General features: G+C 37.2%; 1 protein-coding gene across 1 annotated transcript in view; it reads right to left on the reverse strand.

The window, feature by feature from the left end:
* The window catches only part of Map3k2 (mitogen-activated protein kinase kinase kinase 2), a 55,613-nt gene that overhangs the window by 24,397 nt on the left and 9,358 nt on the right, over positions 1 to 21,858 (reverse strand). The window contains exons 2-4 of the mRNA XM_090342987.1: positions 5,596 to 5,664; positions 3,887 to 4,005; positions 730 to 770 (exon numbers count right to left, since the gene is read on the reverse strand). Coding sequence (XP_090199113.1) covers positions 730 to 770; positions 3,887 to 4,005; positions 5,596 to 5,602 — 167 coding nt within the window. The 5' untranslated portion in view covers positions 5,603 to 5,664. The remainder of the gene's footprint in view (positions 1 to 729; positions 771 to 3,886; positions 4,006 to 5,595; positions 5,665 to 21,858) is intronic.

Here is a 21,858-nt window from a genome sequence, read left to right on the forward strand (position 1 = left end):
AAAATCTCAAATAAAACAAAGTTCTATGGTATGCTTGTTATATTCCATTTTATTCAATACCCTTGGTAAAAATACATCAGTCTTCAAGTTATATGACTTGTGAGCCATTTTTAAGTCCTTCAGACTAAGGAATTATTACACCAATGAGACTCCAGAAATGGAATTCCATCTTCTTCGATTCCTATTAGGTTCTGTCAGCTGCTTTGTTATCAACCAGGACCACAGCATCAACACTCCTGCGCTGAGTAAGATACCTTAGGGTAAGTCTGAGTTGGCATCTCTGCTAAATAATTTGCAACTACCATTCCAACTCACTTTCCTCAACATAACTAACAAAATGCATGTCTTATCCTTGATGACTCAAGAGAAATCAAACTGTGAACACTAAGTCAATATACATAAATTCAGTACAATGTCTGACAGCATGATACAATTTTAATAACCCACTGAGTAAAACAGGTAAAAATTTAAAGAGCACATTAAGCACTGACTTTATGTAATTGTTAATATAGCAACATAAAAACATCCATCATTTCTAATGGTTAACTCAAATTGTGACAGATTTTTGTCTGAAGTCTAAGCACATATCACACATCATACCAGGGACCACTCCATTCTGTAAATGCCATGAAACTTCATTCAAATCTGGGGCAACCTTTCAGTAACTTAATTATAAGACAAACCATATTTAATAATATTATAATGCGTAGGTAATGTTTCTTTGATTACCTTTTTTCTCCTCTATGTTCAAATTTGACTCGGACATCATTCTGTAACGAAATGACAAAACAATCACACAACCATTCAAGGATTTAGGAAAAAATTCTTTCCTTCCTTCCTTCCTCCCTCCTTCCCTCCCTTCCTTCTTTCCTGCCTTCCCAGTTCTGAGGCTTGAACTCAGGGCTTGGACACGCCCCTGTGTCCTAGCACTCCATCATTTGAGCCTCAGTACCATCTCTAATTTTGCTGTGTATGTGGTATTGAAGAATCGGACCCACGGCTTTATGCATGCCAGGTAAGCACTCTACTACTAAGCCACATCCCAGCCTAGATAAAAATTTTGAAATGTTTTTTCCTTACACATTTATTTAATATACGGCAGAAATGAAGGTTTATTTTCATTTCAGCTGTAGTCAATTTATATTGTCTGCCAAAGAGCTGGACTGAGAATTATGTTGCTGAATCAGGCTCAATGGGAAAGAACACAAAATCTATCTATAAAGACACTACAAGTGCTATACAGTTGCTGAAGTTGCCATAATGGAATACTGAATACTACACAGTAGACTTCCTTTATCTGTGGAGGGAGTATTCCAAGATCATAAATGATCTGTTTTTCACTTTCTTCCTGTTAACTCAAAAACTTTCTATTCTTCTCTTCAAGAAAGCACTTTACTTGGGTGGAAGTTCTCTAACTGCCATTTCTATTTCAGAGCTTGAAATAGGCCTGTTGAGTTGGCTTAGTTCTTCTTGGTTCAGTGTGGGTATGTTAATATTGGCTAGGAATTCATCCATTTCTTCTAGATTCTCAAATTTGTTGGCATAAAGGTTTGAGAAGTATTCCCTCATGATATTCTGGATCCTGGTCATTTCTGTTGTGATATTACCATTTTCATCTGCGATTTTGTTTATTTCGATATGCTCTCTTCTTTTTTTGGTAAGATTTGCTAAGGGCTTGTCAATTTTGTTAATTCTTTCAAAGAACCAACTCCTTGTTTTGTTGATTCTTTCTATAGTTTTTTCGGATTCCAAATCATTTAATTCTGCTTTGATTTTAATAATTTGCTTTTTTCTCCTGGGATTAGGGTTGGTTTGTTGCTCTTTTTCCAGGAGCTTAAGGTGAGACATTAACTTGTTGCGATTTTTCCAACTTGTTGTTGTAGGCACTCAGGGCTATAAATTTTCCTCTGACTACTGCCTTTGCTGTGTCCCAAAGGAGTTGGTATTTTGTGTGCTCCTTATTGTTAACTTTCATAAACTGTTGGACTTCTGTTCTGATCTCTTCGATGACCCATTTGTGATTACACAATTTGTTGTTCAGTCTCCATGAGTTACAGGGTTTTCGTTGGTGGAGATGTGTGTTCAGTTCCAATTTGATGCCTTTGTGGTCTGAGAGCGTGCATGGAATAATTTCAGTGTTTCTAAATCTGTCCAGGTTTGTTTTATGGCTTAAGATGTGGTCTATTTTGGTTGAAACAAAAGCCATATAACGAATGATTGTTGTCCTTAATGTACTATGTTATCTCTCATCTCCTTTGCTGTCCCTTGGTTATCTCATATTGTTACAGTACCTCACTTTGTTATCTGATATATTAAATTTATTTGTATTTGGTTATTTGAAATTTGATAGGGAAGGGTGGAAAACCAAGAGGGGGGGGCTGTGGGGGGGCGGTGGGGAGGAGGGTAAAGGGTACCAAGACATGTGAAAGGGTATCAATGTATGTGAATTAATGCACCTTCTAGATGGCAAATATCATGTAACCCTTTTATCAATTACAATAATATATATAGATATAGATATAAAAAGAAAGCACTTTAAAGCGCATCTTCTGCATTAATCAATTGCCAGCATCAATATTCTCATGCTTTGGGGGCCACTATTACGTTTGTTATTATTATGGATTTGCTGAACATAAGTACTATACTATCATGTTACTTAATCTGAAATAGGTACTAATTTTCTAAAATGATATGTGCACATAAAGTAGAATGGACGGTGTACATATAATGGATACAGGGATTATAACTCATGAGCTTGCAAGACAAGCCAGCATGGTATGAACTTTTGTCACAGTATTCAGAATGGCAGAAAATGAAAAATTTACAAATTGTTCATTTCTACAATTTTCCATTTGTTACTTTTCAGACCTTGGCCAGCCATTGGTAACTGGAACTGTGAAAACTAAAATCATTTATAAATATCCAGAAAACACAAATGTAGAAAAGAAAACACAAATTGCTTAAATACTTAAACGAATAAAATATCATCATTAGTGATATTCTAACATTTTAAAATTTGTATCACTTTTAAAAATGTACAATGCTGCATAAAAACATATAAAATAGCGTTTGACTCAAAACTATAAAATTTAAACAGATTAAAAATCTATATAATCAGGTTATTTAAAGAAAAGTAAGTAGGCTGTCATTTGTAATAATTAGTACACATCTAGGACTCTTCTAGCAGAGGATTACAATAACTCAAAATCAAGGTACATAAGTTCATATAGGGTGAGACTAAATGAAAGGATCTCTAGGATATAGAAACAAGAACTTCATCTTGTGTGATGGTTGTTCTTAATGTACTATGTTATTTCTCATCTCTTGTTTGGTCCTTTGGTTAATCTCATATTGTTACTATACCTGTCTTTGTTACCTGGTATGTTGTATATACATTTATTTGTTTATTTGAAATAGGAAAGGGGAGAAAAGAAGATGATTGGGAGGGGGGGAGGGAAGAAAAATGGGGACAAAAACTTGAGAAGAGGTATCAATGTATGAGAAGTAAAGCACCTGGCGAATGTAACTGTAACCCCTTTATACATTACTCCAAACAATTTTTTTAAAAAAAGAATGTTTTAAATAAAGGTAATGATAATAAAACTTAAAAAAAAAAAAAGTGGGATGGGAATTTAGCCTAGTGGAACAGTGCTTGCCTACCATGCATGAAAACCTGGGTTTGATTCCTCAGTACCACATACATAGAAAAAGCTGGAAGTGGTGCTGTGGCTCAAGTGGTAGAGCTCTATCCTTGAGAAAGCCCAAGGATAGTGTTTAGACCCTGAGTTCAAGCCCAGCACTGGCATAAAAAAGAGAGAGAGAAAAAAAAGAAAAATAATTCACAGAACATAACATATACTTGTTAAAATAATCTTGAAACATATACCTGCTTTTTTGGTGATGAAGATTTTGCTTTTCTACTTTCCTGTAAGGATAATGCTGGTCGACTGGCCTTATGAAGGACAGCCAAATCTTGCATGATTGAGTTCAATGCTTGCTGATCATCTAGATATTTTTAAAAAAACACATACATACAACTGTAAATTCAACATATACTTATATATACCAAATAAAATTCATAATGGCTTTGAGCCAGGATCCTTGGATCTCAGCTAGAATTACAGGCATAAACCACTAGTACTCAGCCTTCAATATATTTTAAAGCAATAACTGTTTGTGCTTTGTTGCTTAGTGTAAAGTAATATTACTAGAGAATAATAAAATATATATATATATCAGGGGCTGGGAGTTTGGCCTAGTGGTAGAGTGCTTGCCTAACATGCACAAAGACCCAGGTTCGATTCCTCAGTACCATATACATAGAAAAAAGCCAGAAGTGGTGCTCTGACTCAAGTGGTAGAGCTCTGGCCTTGAGAAAGCCCAAGGGCAGTCTTAGGTTCTGAGTTCAAGGCCCACAACTGGCAAAAAAAAAAAATCAATTTGATTATAGTCTACAGCTGAGAGTTCAAGTAAAAGTTATAAAGATGAGAAGTAGATAGAAGCTCAGTAAAAGCATGTCCAATTTGGAAATAGATTAGACTGGAAAATCTGGACTAAAAGAATATGATGATTTAAAAAAAATCTTGTTTACCCAGTATACTCATATACTAAAAGTACATTAGCCCTTACACGAAAGAACAAAAGCAAAGCTAAGCTCTTTAAGCCATGGTGTCCTATGTGTGGCAGTAAATGCATTTCTTCTAAGTAAGTAGGAAAGAAAGTGTGACAAAGACAAATTTTGGCAAGTAAGTGTAAGCCAAAAGATTAGAACCAGGGCCGGGAGTTTGGCCTAGTGGTTAAAGTGCTTGCCTAGCATGCATGAAGACCCAGGTTCGATTCCTTGGTACCACATACATAGAAAAAAGCTGGAAGTGGTGCTGAGGCTCAAGGGGTAGAGCTCTAGCCTTGAGAAAGTCCAAGGACAGTGCTCAGGCCCTGAGCTCAAGCCCAGGACTGGCAAAAAAAAAAAAAAAAAGATTAGAACCAATCTAAGCTTCACTATTTAGTAGTGTATTCATCCCACTTTTCCCAAATTAGGATAAATAGGCCATAGGCTCCATTTCTATTTAGTGTCTCCCTATCTAATCCCTTTCACAGGATAAAACCTTCCAACATTAAGGAGAAGAGGTGGCAGGTGACAAACTAGGAAGCAAACTAAGATTTATACTGTGTATACACAGTCCATTCCTATATGTCTGTCTGCCTTTAAATTAAATATAATACCAACAAGATTTTCCTAAGAATTGTCAATTATACTGTCCCTAATCATCAATGATAAGTTGTACTACTCAGCTATAAAATATTATGATTTGTTTCTTTCTGGCATTCAGGTGCTAAGCAAATCCCAATATATCTGCTGTTTGGAATATCCCTATTGTGTCCTGAAGAACATGCTCATTTCCAAGACTGTAACAATTCACATTAAAAGTTACTTTAATTGAAAATTTAGTAAGTAAATAGATATAAAATAAATATTACATACATTTTCTATATCACAAAGATTCTTCATGAAAGTTTATCATATATGACACAATAAAATGTTACCTTATCCTATCCTTTAATTATTACTGGAAAGTGCTTTTAATTTGAACTTACCCATCATGGCAACCAGCTTGACAATTTGGAAATTAGAATAATTGTTCTGCCATCAGCATTCGTTATTGCCTTGAAAGATTAAAAAAATACAATAAGAACCAGGAAAGATAGCCATAAAAATAAAAAAAAAACTAACATAAATAACACTAGTGAGGGACTGGGAGTTTGGCCTAGTGGTAGAGTGCTTGCCAAGCATGCATGAAGACCCGGATTCAATTCCTCGGTCCCACATACATAGAAAAAAGCCAGAAGTGGTGCTGAGGCTCAAGTGGTAGAGCTCTAGCCTTGAGAAAGTCCAAGGACAGTGATCAGGCCCTGAGCCCAAGCCCAGGACTGGCAAAAACAAACAAACAAACACACTAATGAGAGATATGTGTACCATAAACATTTTATCCATTTGGGGGAGGGAGAGCATGTACATCCCTTCACTTAACACACCAAAATTCCAGACTCACAAGAAGAAAATCAGGTGCTCTGCATAAATCAGTGTTTGTAAGAAAAAGCTTAGGCAGAATAAAGCCATTAACAGTCAACAGAGAGGTCAGAACCCTCTCACTTTTCACTAAGTTACCAAGTACCACTCAAAGGCTATCTTTGTAAGCAGTCTAGAAAAAGCAGTCTAGCCTGTTAATTCTTTTCTGTAGAAATAGAAACAGCAACTTGATACATTGATTTAAAGAATACTGCATAAGATAATTTTAACTGTTGCTAGGCAGACAACATGTATAACAACAACAATATTTGTTTGTTTGTTTGTTTGCCAGTCCTGGGCTTGAGCTCAGGGCCTGAGCACTGTCCTTGGACTTTCTCAAAGCTAGAGCTCTACCACTTGAGCCTCAGCACCATTTCCGGCTTTTTTTTCTATGTATGTGGTACCAAGGAATCGAACCCGGGTCTTTGTGCATGCTAGGCAAGCACTTTAATCACTAGGCCAAACTCCCGGCCCAAACAACAATATTTGTATAACAACAGTACAAAAGATATAATTGTACTATGACTATTACAAAAATTATTAGTGTTTGTAGGTGTTAGCATTAACCCAAACTACACTGTCTAGGAGTTTTGAAGTTAATTGTACTGTTCAGGCTAACTACTAAATAAAAAGCAAATTTTTAAAAATATAACAAGTTGGGTGCCAATGGCTCATGTCTGTCTATACTAACTATTCAGGAGGCTGAGATTTGACCATCACAGTTTGAAGTCAGCGCAGGCAGGAAAGTTTGTGAGACTTATCTCCTAGTAATCACAGAAAAAGGGGGACTTTGGCTCGAGTGGTAAGAGTGCTAGCCTTGACCAAAAGGAGCAGATCCATTTTGGGGCAATCACAGTCATCTCTTCTATCACTCACTCATCCCCTGTTTTGGTTATTATTTATTCTAAATCAGTTGTACTCTATATATTAATAAAAAAACATTCTGGAAATGAAATTAAGAAAACTATCATCTACAGTAAGATCAAAGAGATTAAGTACTTAGAAATATATTTAAATAAACAAATTTGTATACTGAAAACTGCAAAGCACTGAAGAAAATTAAACTAGACCTAAAAATACATACAGATATTCTATGATAGTGTATGAGGTTTTTTGTTGTTGTTGTTGTTGTTGTTTTTTGGTTTTTGGTGGGTCATGGGGCTTGAGCTCAGCTTGAGGGCTGTCACTGAGCTCTTCAGCTCAAGGCTACCACCCTATCCTTGAGCCAAGCCCCACTTCCCATTTTCTAGAGGTTAATTGGAGATAAGAGTCTCAAAGCCCAGGCTGGCTTTGACCCTTGATCCTCAGATGTCAGCTGCCTAAGTAGCTAGGATTACAGGTGTGAGCCACAGCTCCCGGCTGTGTCTGAGGGTTTTTGCTCAAAGATATCATTCTACCACTTTGAGCCACAATGCTACTTCCAGTTCTCTGGTGATTAATTGGAGATAAGAGTCTCATGAACTTTCCTGCTCAAGCTCACTTCAAACTACAATCCTCAGATCTCAGGCTCTTGAGTAGCTAGGACAAGTATAAGCACCTGGCTGGGAAGTTATTTTAAAGATAGCAATATTCCCCAAGTGATCTACAGACTCAATACAATCTCTAGTAAAATTCCAATGGCCACTCTTTATAGAATGGAAAAGCTAGCCCTCAAATTGATATAAAAGTACAATTAGACCTTGGATTGCCAAGATGGAAAGAAGAAAATTGGCGGATTCTCACTTCCTAACTTCAAAACTTACTTTTTGTTATAGTAATCAAAATGGTGTCAATCTGGCCAACAGATAAAGGCCAACAGAATAGAACTTAATAGCCCAGAAATAAACTCAAACATCCACAATCAACTCACAACGGTGTCAAGACATCCACATGCCCAAGAATGAAGCTTGTTTCCTATCTCAGATATATAACATGAAACTGTTAATTCAAACAGAACCAAGACCAAAATTTATTTGCCAATTCAATAAAAATTCTACAATGGAACAGAGATGTTTATCTTCATGATCTTAGCCATTAGCCAGTTCTGGGATGGAACTCAGAGCTTTGCACTTGCTAGTAGATTCTCTACATAAGCCAAGCCTCCAGGCCAAAGTTTCTTAAATATGACACCATAAAATAGGCAATAGAAGAAAACAAACTAGATTTCATCAAAATACAAAAATGTTATGCACAAAGGACACTGTCAAGATAGCAGGCAAATTGAGGCAGCCCTTACAAGAGAAAATCTTTACAAATTACATATCTGGTAACTCTACTTCCCAGAACACATAAATATTATAACAATGAAACAACCTACTCAAAAAATTGAGTGAATGATTTCAAACACAGTTCTCCAAAAAAAAGATACACAAATAACAAGTACTATAGAAGTTCAACATTATCTGTCATCAAGAAAATATAAATAAAAACCACAATGATATATTTCATATCCAATAAGATAAACATAATAAAAAAGACAGGGATAAGTGGTAGTGGAAATCTGGAGAAATGATAACCATAGAACTACTATTTGGAACTGGGAATATGGCCAAGGACAATGCGCAGGCCTGAGTTCAAGCCCCTGGACTGGCAAAAAAAAAATGACAACAACTTTGACTTGGTTGTGTGTGTCCTATCTCGGCCACTGAGTGCTGAGACTATTACTTTTTTATTTGGATTTGCACCAAGTTTTTGGTTCCTAAGACCAACAGATTTCTATTATCCTAAAAAAGCAAAAAAGCCACATTTTTAGATATGGGCCATCACATCTGGTCTTAATTTTTTTTTAGTTGTAACATTATTCTGAAATGCCAACTAACACACAAAAATTAAGAACCAAATCAAAAAAATTAAATATGTCAATACATGAAATATGACATAAATATGAAAACACTAACCAAGCACTTTTTTCTAGAAGTAATCACAATGTTATCTCAGTTTTAGGACTTTTTTGGGGTGTTTTTGTGACAAAGTCTGATCATCTAACCTAGACTGGCTTCAAGCTTACTATAAAGTTCAGGCTGTCCTCCTGCCTCTGCCTCAGGGTTGACAGGTTCACAGGTATCCACCACTGTATCTAGATAATATAGGGCTTTTTATCCTGCTTCTTTTGGAGGGGAGAAGTGCTATGAATTTAACCCAGGACCCAGTACATTTTAATCAGGCATTACACTACTGAACTAAATCCACATCCATTTTTAAGATTTATTAGTTAGGGGCCGGGAGTTTGGCCTAGTGGTTAAAGTGCTTGCCTAGCATGCATGAAGACCCGGGTTCGATTCCTCAGTACCACATACATAGAAAAAAGCCGGAAGTGGTGCTGAGGCTCAAGTGGTAGAGCTCTAGCCTTGAGAAAGCCCAAGGACAGTGCTCAGGCCCTGAGCTCAAGCCCAGGACTGGCAAAAAAAAAAAAAAAAAGATTTATTAGTTAAAGCAAGTATAGGACTAAATTTTAACTGAGAACTAAGATTTAGTCTAAGCACTTGATCTCCCAAGAAATGTTTAAGGGCTGAACAGTAAATATAACTTATTCATTGTCATAAAGCTGAACAGGTGAAGAGTCATTTCTTACTTCTTGCTCAGTAAGCTCTCTGCAACACTATATTTGGTTTATTTTGGGGGGGAAATAGCTAGCATAGAAAATCTTCCTACCATACATATAGCACAGACAAAGCTATAGTGAATTTTTTTTTTTTTTGGTTGGTTGTGGGGCTTGAACTGTGGGCCTAGGTGCTGCTCCTGGTTATTCACACGCAAAAGACAAACAGGACCTTTCACCTTATAAAAAGTTAACTCCAGGGGGCCGGGAGTTTGGCCTAATGGTAGAAGTGCTTGCCTAGCATACACAAAGACCAGGTTTGATTCCTCATTATCACATACATAGAGAAAAAAGCTGGAAATAGTTCTGTGGCTCAAGTGGTAGAGCTCTAGCCTTAAGAAGAGTCCAAGGACAGTGCTCATGCCCCTGAGTTCAAGCCCCACAGCTGGCCAAAAAAAAAAAAAAAGTTAACTCCAGGTAGATCAGAACCCTCCTTCCAAGTAAAATTTCAAATTAAATTCACTATAGGAAAATGTGGGAGAAAACATTAGAAGGTACAGGCACAAATAAATTTTTCCTGAATGAGACTCCAGATGCCCAGAGGATGGGAACAAGAAATGACAAATGGGACTATATGAAATTAAAGAGTTTCTGCACAGCAAAACAACCAAGCACCAGAATCAAGAGACAACTCAGAGTATAAGAGAAAATATTCACTACTTATTCAATACATAAAATATTACTATCTAAAATATACAGGGAATATAAAAAGATGATTAGCAAGAGAATAAGTAATTCTAGAAACAAATGAGCAAGTTAACTGAACAGATAGTTCTCCCAAAAAGAAATACAAGTGGTTGATAGATACATGTGAAAAAAAAAAAAAAGTTCATCATTAGCCATAAAGGAAATGCAAAGCAAAAACCACACTGAGATTCCATCTCACTCCAGTCAAGAGTGACAGCCATCAATAAAACAAAAGATAAATGCTGGAGAGGATGTGAAGAAAGAAAACCCTTCCTACACTGTTGATAGGAATGTAAACTAGTGCAGCCCTTTGTGGAAATTAGCAGAGATTCCACAAAAGTCAAAAAAAGATCTTCTATGACCTTGCCATATATCACTATTAGTCATATATCTAAAGGAGAGTAAATCAATATACCAAAAAGACTCTATGTTTATTCCAATACTGTTTGTTCTCAATAGTCAAATGATGGAATCAATCAAGGTGCTCAACAACAGATGAAGAAGTGTGATATATTCATATATATAGAGATATATATATATCCTATCAAATATTATATGACCATAAAGAAAATGAAATTATGTCATTTTCAGGAAAAATAGATGCCACAGAGGACACCCTACTGCATGAGATCAGCAGAAGGGACCGCAAGCCAAATTTGAAAAGCAAAATACCGTATCTTCTCTTATGTGTGGAATCTAGACCTAAAGGACACTCTTGTCTTTATCCAATATGGACATGCATAGTACATAAATATAAATATCAATATACATAATTAGTTACACAGTTAAACAGAAAAATAAAGCTAAGATACTAAAAAAGTAAAACTAAGAGATTGCAGAAGAAGGAAGAATGGAAAAAGAAAGAGAATGAATAATTGGCTGAGTATCAACAGCTCACACCAGTAATCTTAGCTATTGAGAAGGCTGAGGTCTGAGGATCATGGTTCAAAGCCAGCCCTGTCAATAAAGTTTGTGAGACTCTTTTTTGTTTTTGTCTTTTGGTTGGTTCGGGGCTTGAACTTGGGGCCTAGGTACAGTCTATAAGTTCTTCAGTTCAAGGCTAGGGCTCTACCACTTCCAGTACTTTTGGAATACTGGTAGTTAACTGGATATAATAGTCTCATAGACTTTCCTGCTGGGGCTGGCTTTGAACCACAATCATTGGATCTCAGCCTCTTGAGTCGCTAGGATTACAGACATGAGCCACCAGCGCTCAGCCCTATGAGACTCTTATCTCCAATTTACTATTCAAAAAGGCTAGTGCTCTATCACTTGAACCACAGCACCACTTCCAGCTTTTTCTGTGTATGTGGTACCAAGGAATCAAACTCAGGGCTTCATGCATGCTAGGCAAGCACCACTAGGCCACATACCCATCCCTGTAAAATATATTTATATAAATCTATTTGCCTTTGCTCTTGTATTGTTCAACTATTTATTGTACTTGTTTAACAGTTTCTCTCATGGGAATACCTGCTGGGGGGGGGGGAAGGTCATTTACCTTTTAATCTCATGATTCTAGCATTAATCTGTTACATTCTTCCACTTAAAATTGGAGTTTTCTCCCTAGTTGGTAAAGTGCTCACCTAGCATGCACAAAGCCCTGGTTTGATTCCTTGGTACCACATACACAGAAAAGCCAGAAGTCGTGCTGTGGCTCAAGTGAGAAAGGCCCAGGCCCAGGACCTGAGTTCAAGGCCCAGGACTGGCAACACACACACACACACACACACACACACACACACACACACACACGCGCGCGCACTACTGAAGGACACTGAAGAAACAGAGAAAAATCAAAAAGTTCCTGGAAACAAATGAAAATAAAAGCACCTGTACCAAAACTTCTGGGATACAGCAAAAATAGTGTTGAGAGAAAAACAGCTATGAGTACATACAAAAGAAAAAAAAAAAAGAAGAAGGAAAGAGAGGTGGGGGAGGGAGGGAGGAAGGAGTCTTGATAAAATATTAGTAAATCTGGTAAATAATTAAGTTGACTGTGATTTAAGCAATGATGTAAAACTAGTATATCATTCTTTGCCTGTCTAAAATTAAATGTTGTATTACCTTCCTGTCTGGAGTAAATTGTTCCTAATGACAAAAATAAGCTAAGCTTTTAGGTCCCTGGCTAGGCAAGGTCAGCATCCCTGAGTTACAGAAGTATGGGAACCAAGTGTGGAAGTGAGGAGACTGCACTTGGGAGAGATGGTTACAGGCACAAGCCTTCTATGCCTGACTACAAAATCCTAGCCTTACTAGAAAAATATATGGCTAACAAAGTTGTCATTCTGGGACTGGGAGCATGGTCTACTGGCATAGTGCTCACCTAGCATGCATTAAGCCCTAGGTTCGATTTCCTGGAACCTCCCCTGGGAGGGGGAGGGGGATAAAGAGGGGGAGGAGGACAGGGAGGGAAAGGGGAAGGGGAAGGGAAGGGAAATTTGCTCACAAAATGGAAAACCTCAAACTAGACAAGACATTGGGTCAAGTACTAAGAAGCACTTGACTTTAATAGTGAAAAAACTTTTGCTACTAGGGTTCTATCTAATAGCTTAAAAGCAAGATTAAAAAAGAAATCAAAACAAGTCTGGGATGTAGCTCAGTGGCAAAGTGCTGCAAAGTCCTGGGTTCAATCCTCTGTACCAAAAAAGAAATGAAAAAAAAAATTAAAACAACTTAACTATGTTCCAGAACAAAAAATATAGGGATATGAAAATATTCAGTAGCCAACAAAGGAAAATTCATAAAATACAATATTAAATAAAAAACAGATGATGAAGCATGAAGAAAAATGTGAACAGTCAATATAAACAGACCCATATCTATAAATTTCCCCAGCAGAGAAGTAGGACACAATGTCATTATTACAGTTGAAACAGCTATATGACATTCATTCAGTGAGATTATGGAGATAAAATAGAAAACTTTGAATGGAATTTTTACAGACAAAAATATGTCTTAAGATGAAAAATATACTGGGTGGGATTAACAACAGTAAATCAGACACTGGAGAAATTAAAATTGGTAAAAAAGATAACAATGATTTAAAATGAAACAAACTATAAACTCATAGATGCAAAAGCCTGAAATCCAAATACAAGAAACATGAACATTTTCACAAAAAATCTCTCTAATTGCTTAAAACACACACACACAGTGTGTCTGTCTTACTTTCTCTTTCTCTTTCACAGGAAAAAATAAAAATTATGCAGACTTTCTTATCAAGAACAATGCAAGCAAGAAAATGGAGCAGCATCTCTTAAAATAAAAATAAAAATCCTGCCAATGTGTAATTCTAGATCACAGAAACATACCTTTCAAAAATATGGGAAAAATCATGTCATATATGAAATGAATGTAGAAGCTATATCCTCACAGGCTTGTGTTAAATGCTGAATGCAACACACACACATATACACACATCACAACACAAACATTAATAGATTCATAATTGATGAATGTTGTTCTTCTCTTCAAACATTTAAGAGTTAAAGGCATATTAAAGTTGAGAAAACCCTGAATTTTGTCCTTTTAAGGTATTACACAGCAAAAAAAAATGTTTTTAATTTGTAACATCCCTTCTTACTCATCAACTTCTTAAACTCTCAGTGGATCATGAGCCCTACAAAAATAAAAAAACAGTAAGTATAATGGTGAAGAGCTTAGACTGGAGAACCAAACTTCACAGGGCATGAAATTTGCATCTGCTACTTACAAGGTATGTAATTTTAAGCAAAGAACTTATCTCTTTTCTTAGTTTATGTGTCAAGATGGAAATTTATGGTATAATCTCCAGATGTGCTATAGTAAAACAAACAAGTCAGTATTTGTAAAGTGCTTAGGAAAAGCCTGGCATAGGAGGGATCACCACTACACTGTTGGTGGGAGTGCAAACTTGTTCAACCACTATGGAAAGGAGCATGGAGATTCCTCAAAAGACTAAAACATAGAGCTCCCCTTTGACCCAGCAATCCCACTCCTTGGCATTTACCCAAATGTCCAGAAACAAGGACGTACTAAAGCCACTAGCACAGCGATGTTCACTGCAGCACTATTTACCATAGCAAAGATATGGAACCAACCCAGATGCCCCTCGGTTGATGAGTGGATCAACAAAATGTGGTATTTATATACAATGGAATTCTATGCTGCCATCAGAAAGAATGACATCGCCCCATTTGGAAGGAAATGCAAAGACTTAGAAAAAATAGTGAAGTAGGCCAGACCCAAAGGAACACAGGCTCAACGGTTTCCTTCATTTGTAATAATTAGTACAAACCTTGGACTCTCCTAGCAGAGGATTACAATATCTCAAAACCCAGGTACATAAGGTCATATAGGATGAGACTAAATGAAAAGATCTCTAGGATAGGGAAACAAGAGCTTTATCTTGTGTGATTGTTGTTCTTAATGTACTATGCTATTTCACTGCTTTTTTTTTTTTTTTGCCCTTTGGCTAATCTCATATTGTTACCATATCTGACTTTGTTACCTGGTATACTGTATATATGTATATTTGAAATAGGAAAGGGGAGGGGTGAAACAAGATGATTGGGAGGGGGTAGGGAGAGGGAAATGGGAATAAAAACATGAGAAGGGGTATTAATGCACCCACGACCTGGCGAATGTAATTGTAACCCCTCTATACATTACTCTGACAATAAAAAAATAAATATTTTTAAAAAAAAGGAAGAAAAAGCCTGGCATAAAGTAACAGTTATGCAAATGGTTGTTAATCAGTATTCAGTTGGTACAGCAGTACAGTTTGAATGTCTTCAACAAAGTTTGTTGAAAACTTAATCCCCAGTACAAGTGTTAACAGGTGGGTCATTTGATAGGCACTTAAGTCATGAAGGTTCTGTCCTTATCAACAGATCAATAATACAGGGGCTTAAAGTAATAAACTGAATCTCTTGCTCTGTAGGTAAGCCATATAATGCCTTCTGCCACATAATGACATAGAAAGAAAGCTCTCACCAGACACAACCTCTTGTCCTGGACTTTCAATATCTAGAAACTGGAAGGAACAAATCTATGCCAAATTTATGGTCTTTTTAATTTATGCAGTCTATGATATTTCATTACAGAATCACAAAACAAAACCATATATTCTTAGGAGACCCTCCCTTTTTTAATCCTTAAACTACACTGGGAATGCTGAGGAATTCAAGTATCTACAAATCTTAATTTTTCTACATTTTATGAGATTATTTTAACAGGAGAAAGTTAGCTCTTAAATTTAACAAATGTAAGATTATAAAATACTCTGACAAAGCACATTAGGCTGATATATACAAAGTATATAAATCATAAATGTTGTCCCTGAGAATCTCAGACAACTAGAAAACACCAACAAATCATAATTGGTCTGTCAAAAACATTACTCATTGCCAATAATTACAATAATGGTTCTTGGTGTGTTTCCTTGTGTGTAGAGATGGCAACTATATCTACTTCATATAGGAATTAAAGGAGTTATTATTTGTAGCACATCTAAAATATCAGATCATATTGTACACACATAAAGAAAGCCATCATCAACTATTAAGTTCAGCATTTTAACTAAATCTTGTTCATGGTCCACTTCTACAAACTACTGTCTTGTTTCTCATTTATTTGTTCCATAAATGCCTACATTCATACAGCCCCCACTAATCATTAATATATAAATGGCAGGTGGGACATGGCTCAAGTGGTAAAAGCATTTGTCTAAGTATAAGGTTCTAGAATAGATCCTCAGGTGCTATATACACACTCTCTCCACTAAATTTTGTAGTCTTTCAAAATTTTTGTTTTCTTTCCAAGCTTAAAAAGTAAACAATACTTACACCTTAATACTGGAATAATAAAACAAAAATGGGGGAGGGGGGTAGGAGCGTGGCTTAGTGCTTGCCTAGCATGCACTAACCCCTGGGTTCAGTTCCTCTACCATATACAGAGAAAAAGCAGGAAGTGTGCTGTAGATAGAACACTAGCCTTGAGAAAACCAAAAGACAGTGCCCAGGTCCTGAGTTCAAGCCCTAAAAGTAGCTGGGAAAAAAAAAGATAATGGGGTTACCATTCAAATAGGTTTATGGTGAATATGCTTATACTATTCTGGTAGGAGTTTTAACACTTATAAAAATCATAACTTCAAACCAAGTAACATCATGGTAATGGCTCAATCAGAACTCAGAAATCAAGGTATGTTGCCAAAAACTTACAGTATAAACTCCAAAGCTAACCAATTCTCACCAAATCAATTTCCATAATCCTCTTTAATTCATGTTCTGTGAAAAGGTTGGTTGTGTATGCTGGCAGTTTTCATTCTAATCTCTCAAAGACAGGAGACTGTAGCCACTTTGCATATAGCTAGCCCATTAACAAATACTTTAAATAAACAAAATTCAAATTTTCATCTTGTTACAACCATTACCTAAAACCTGCTTTTCCTCAAAAGACTTATTAGATCCTACTTCCAGGCCTTGATTTCTGCCATCTCTTTAATGTCCACTACCCTACTTTTTAAAATAATCCTTGCTACTAACATTCATCTCAAAACAATTTATTCAAAAAATTGCTTCCAATTAACTTTATTCTTTTCTCTGAGCACTTTGTATCCCTCTCATTTCTTGTCATGGTCTTTCACCTATACGTTATTTTTAAGTCAAATTAAAGTTTTTATCTATTTATACGCTTTCAATAAGATAGGCTGACATCAAGGCATGCTTCATTCCTGTTAAGAGTAACAGGAATGGTAACACTACCATCAATACTTAAATGTCACTTCACTTTTTTTTGTTGTTTTGTTTTTTGCCAGTTCTGCGGCTTGAATTCAGGGCCTGGACAGTGTCCTTGGGCTTTTTCAAGGCTAGTGCTCTATCACTTGAGCAGTCTTGCTAAAGCTGAGCTCCACTTCTCACTTTTTGCTGGTTTAATGGAGGAAAAAAGACCCACAGATTTTTCTATTTAAGCTGGCTTCAAAACAAAATCCTTAGATCTCAGCACCCTGAACAGCTAAGATTACAGCATGAGCCACCAACACCTGACATGACCACAATAATTAATGACCAGGATGATTGTTAAAATAGTCACCTTTCCCATTCCAAAGTATCTTAGTCCAGCTAATGCATTATTTAATTGCCCTAACATACCAATCTCCCTCAGCAAAATGAAGCTCTATCTTATTCTACAGTGACTGATTTGTCTATCTTCAGTGCTAAAATAGGGAAGGTAGCCAAATAGTTTGAGTATACTTATGTGAAAAACTAAAACCAGATTACAACTTGCTTAGTTGCTGGTGCTCTTTGACATTCCTTAAGACTGTCAATAACTGCTGAATGAATTTAAAAGTAAAAATAGTAGGCCCAGCAGTGCTGATGGCACACGCCTGTAATCCTAGATACTAAGGAGGCTGAGATCTGAGAATCATAGTTCAAAGCCAACTGGGACAGGAAAGTCTATGAGACATTCATCTCCAATAAGCTAGTCAGAAAAGGCTAGAAGTGCTACTGTTGTTCAAGCGGTAGAGTGCTAGCCTTGAACACAAAGAGGCTCAGGGAGAACACCTAGGCCCTGAATTCAAGCCCCAGAGCATCCAAAAACAAACAAAAAAGTAGCCAGACAGAATGGCACATACCTGTAAATCCCAACCTAAGGAGGCTGAGGAACATTTCAAGTTCAGGGCTACATAGTGAATTACAGGTTATCTGGGCTACAGAGCAAGAGAGCTTGTCTTAAATGAACAAAACCAAAAATAGGTAACCACCAAATTTAAGTTTGAGAAACTTCTAAAAGACAGACTTTGAAAAGAAGGAAAGTACTGGGTACCTGTGTCTCATGCCTGTAATCCTGGCTACTCAAGAGGCTGAGATCTTGGGGATCATGGTTCAAAGCCAGCCCTAGGCAGGAAAATCTATTAGACTCTTATCTGCACTAAAGTGCCAAAAAAGCTGGAAGTACAGCTGTAGCTCAAGGAGGTAGAGTGCTAACCTTGAGCACAAAATGCTCAGAGACAGTTTCCAGGCTTTAAGTTCAAACTCTAGGACCCCCAAAAAAGGGGAAGGGAGGAGAAGAAAGGGAAGCAGAGTGAAGAAGCAGAGGTAGAGCAGAGCACAGGAGAGTGGAGCAGAGTGGAGCAGAGGGAAAGTGATTCCAAAAGAATAGAAGATCAGGGGCTGGGAGCATAACCTAGTGACAGAATGCTCACCTAGCATGCACAATGCCCTGGGTTCAATTCCTAGGTCCCACTTACCCAGAAAAGGCCAGAAGTGGCGCTGTGGCTCAAGTGGCAGAGCGCTAGCCTTGAGCAAAAAGTGGCCAAGGACAGTGCCCAGGTCCTGAGTTCAAACCCCAGGAATGGCAAAGACGAAAAAAAGAAAAGAATAAAAGATCAGGAATAGGAGTGTGGCCTAGTGGTAGATTTCTTGTCTAGAAATGCACAAAGCGGGCCCTGGGTTCAATTCCTCAATACCACATACATTGAGAAGTCAGAATGGTGTTGTGGCTCAAGCACTAGAGTGCTAGCCTTGAGAAAAGCTCAAGGACAGTGCCCAGGCCTCAAGTTCAATCCCCAGGAATGGCAAAAAATAATAATAATAATAATAAAGATTAATGTGGTAAATTTATGCAAATATTAATTATAAAGCAAGAAAAATGCATCAGGGCGCCAGTGGCTCATCCATGTAATCCTAGCTACTCAGGAGGCTGAGATCTGAGGATCATGGCTCAAAGCCAGCCTGGGCATGAAAGTCCATGAAATTCTTATCTCTAGTTAGCCTCCAGAAAACAGGAAGTGGCACTGTGGCTGAGCACAGTAGAGCCCTAGCCTTGAGCTGAAGAGACCAGGCCCAGAGTTCAAACCCAGCACCAAACAAACAAACAAACACTTCAATCTGAGACCCATAGAAACAGATTTATAATACTAAAGACTACAACACACAAAAGGGAGTGACTGAATTATTCATTTTCAGAAGCTCTCTTTTTGGAGACCTTCTCCAAAAGACCATCTAAACCACACACTTGATTAGCATTAAATTAACATTAATTAATTAAATTAGCCATAACTGATGGTATAGAGGCAGGCAACAGACCCAAGCAGAATTAACATTAGCAGTATCTAAAAAATTACAAACAGATAATAACCAAAAGCAGCAACGAGGAGGAACCAACAGGTACCAAGCTGTGCTAGGAAGGAAGGACTGCATGTGCCTTTAATGGTGTGTCTACCTTTTGTCTGTACTGTCCTACACTTTTTTAAAATTTGTCCAATACATATTTTAAGGACTTAGTTCAAATCCTCCATATCCTTTTCATCTGATCTTATTTCCATCTATACATGACAGTGGAAAAGAATTATGGACTGTCAGCATGTTAGGTATCTCACATACTGATCTCAACCCTAACATCAATGGAATGACAGCACTGTGGTCTCTCAGCTCATCATGGCAGAGTTATCTTTCTTAAGGATACTATCTCCTATAACAGCTTCCTAACTAGTTTGTATGTTTACATGTGATTTCTTTATCTGAACTGTAATATCCTTATGTAGAGAAACTATGTATTATGTCTGCTCATCTCTACCTTATCCTCTCCTTCCAAAAATGTACTGTTTTTCAGTCTCTTTAATTACTATTGATGATAAAAGCTACTGTTTACAAAGGTTTGCACTGACCTAATACTCTGCTAACTGCTTTACAAGCATATCACTTGTCTTCACAATAATCCTATAAGGTAAGTATTATCTCCTCACTTCACAGAGGGTAAAACAGGAACAGGAAACTTAACTTGCTCTGGCACACTGTATGAGCCTAGATTACAAAACACCAGAGTGGACTCTCGCAATTTTAAAATGCCCCCTTGTGCTTTTTTTACTCCCTTAGTTGCTATGGCAGTTTGTACTGGGTCATTCTAGTTAAATTCAGATTACATTCCCCAGAATTCTATTCCAGATCAACTGGCCAAAAGAGCAAATGAATGTCTGAAGATCTTAGCTGGACACAGATAAGAGTTGCCAGCAGATCCACCCATTGCTTTCCTTATTCTGCATACAGGTCTTCAGCTCTCCAGACTTTCTATCAGCTGCACTGTGTGAACTTACTCCAGCAGCTGGATATATCTAGCTTCTCTGATTCAACTGTAAACTCCAATTTGTGCATGGCACAAGCACCACTACTACAAGAAGGTTGATGAGCAAATTTTCTCGGATCTGCCCTTTTGGGTCATGGTTTTTTGAGGTATTTCCATCGGTATACTCTTATGACTCCTTTTCCAAGTTTCTTATTCCATGATACCAAAATAACTCTGTTTTCTTGATTGAATTCTTAAATAATCTTTCTCCCAAATCCATTGACTTCCCCTTCAGAGATCCATTTATATAATCAAATCTACACCATACCATTCTTGCTTGCTTTCAATCAAACATTATTTTATCAGTTCTGAGTTCTAATCAAATATGCTTGCAAAGAAATTGGCTCTCTGGAATTCTGCATTCCAAAGAAACTGTATCTCCATACCTAATCCCTTCCCATTGCAAAAGGCAAAATAATGGAAAGAATTAGAATGGGTACCAAAATTAACAAATGTCAATAAAAACAAGATTAGCTAAGCACACTTAAGATACTCCCATGCTTTGATTAGAGATATGAAGATGGAAAAAGTACAAGGACACAGCCAGGCATTATTTGCTTACTTATAATCCTAGCTATTCAGGAGGCTGAGATCAGAGGCTCACAGTTCAAAAACAGCCAAGACTGGATTGGAAATGTGGCTTAGTGGTAGGGTGCTTGCTTGCATAGTATGCATGAAGCCCAGGGTTTGATTCCTCAGCATCACATAAAAAGAAAAAAGCTGGAAGTGGTGCTATAGCTCAAATGGTAGAGTGCTAACCTTGAAGCTCAGGGAGTGCTCAGTCAGGTGAGTTCAAACCCCAGGACTGGCAAATTAAAAACAAAAACAGCCAGGACAGGAAAGCTTGTCGGATTCTATCTCCAATTAACCACCAAAAAGCCAGAGCAATAGGCTCGAACACAAAAAAACTCAGTGACAGCGCCTAGGCCCTGAGCTCAAGCCCCTAGGCTGCCACCAAAAATAACTCAAAGAAAAACTCTTAAGAAAAATACTCCATTTGCTGACATAAAATTTGTCCCAAATGTTTTATGCATTGGAAGGAGGCTGAGAAATTTTTAGGCTTATTGAGTTTTATCTCCCTAAATTTTCTTTAAGTTTCTACTAGGCATACCAGAACACTGTAGATGTAATAACTCAGTAGTACAGAGTGTGTGCTCTAAAAGGCTCAGGACACTAGGTTTGACTCTCCTAGTACCGAAAAAAAAAGTTTTTCTGGGCAAGCCTAGCACTTAAGAGACAGAGGAATAAGAGGAGTTCAAGACATACTAAGACAAGACACAAAATCTTCCAGTGCTTTTTCAAAAAATATCTCCCACTTTTGGCAAAAGTATTTCCAAAATTGTATTTCTCTACTGTTGGTTCTCTATTTATAATATGAGAATTCAGTTTCTGTTCTTTTCAAGGGTGTATTGCTTACCAT

The sequence above is a fragment of the Megascapheus bottae genome, chromosome 12 (assembly GCF_031878675.1).
Source record: "Megascapheus bottae isolate mThoBot1 chromosome 12, mThoBot2.hap1, whole genome shotgun sequence".
Classification (NCBI taxonomy): Eukaryota; Metazoa; Chordata; class Mammalia; order Rodentia; family Geomyidae; genus Megascapheus; species Megascapheus bottae.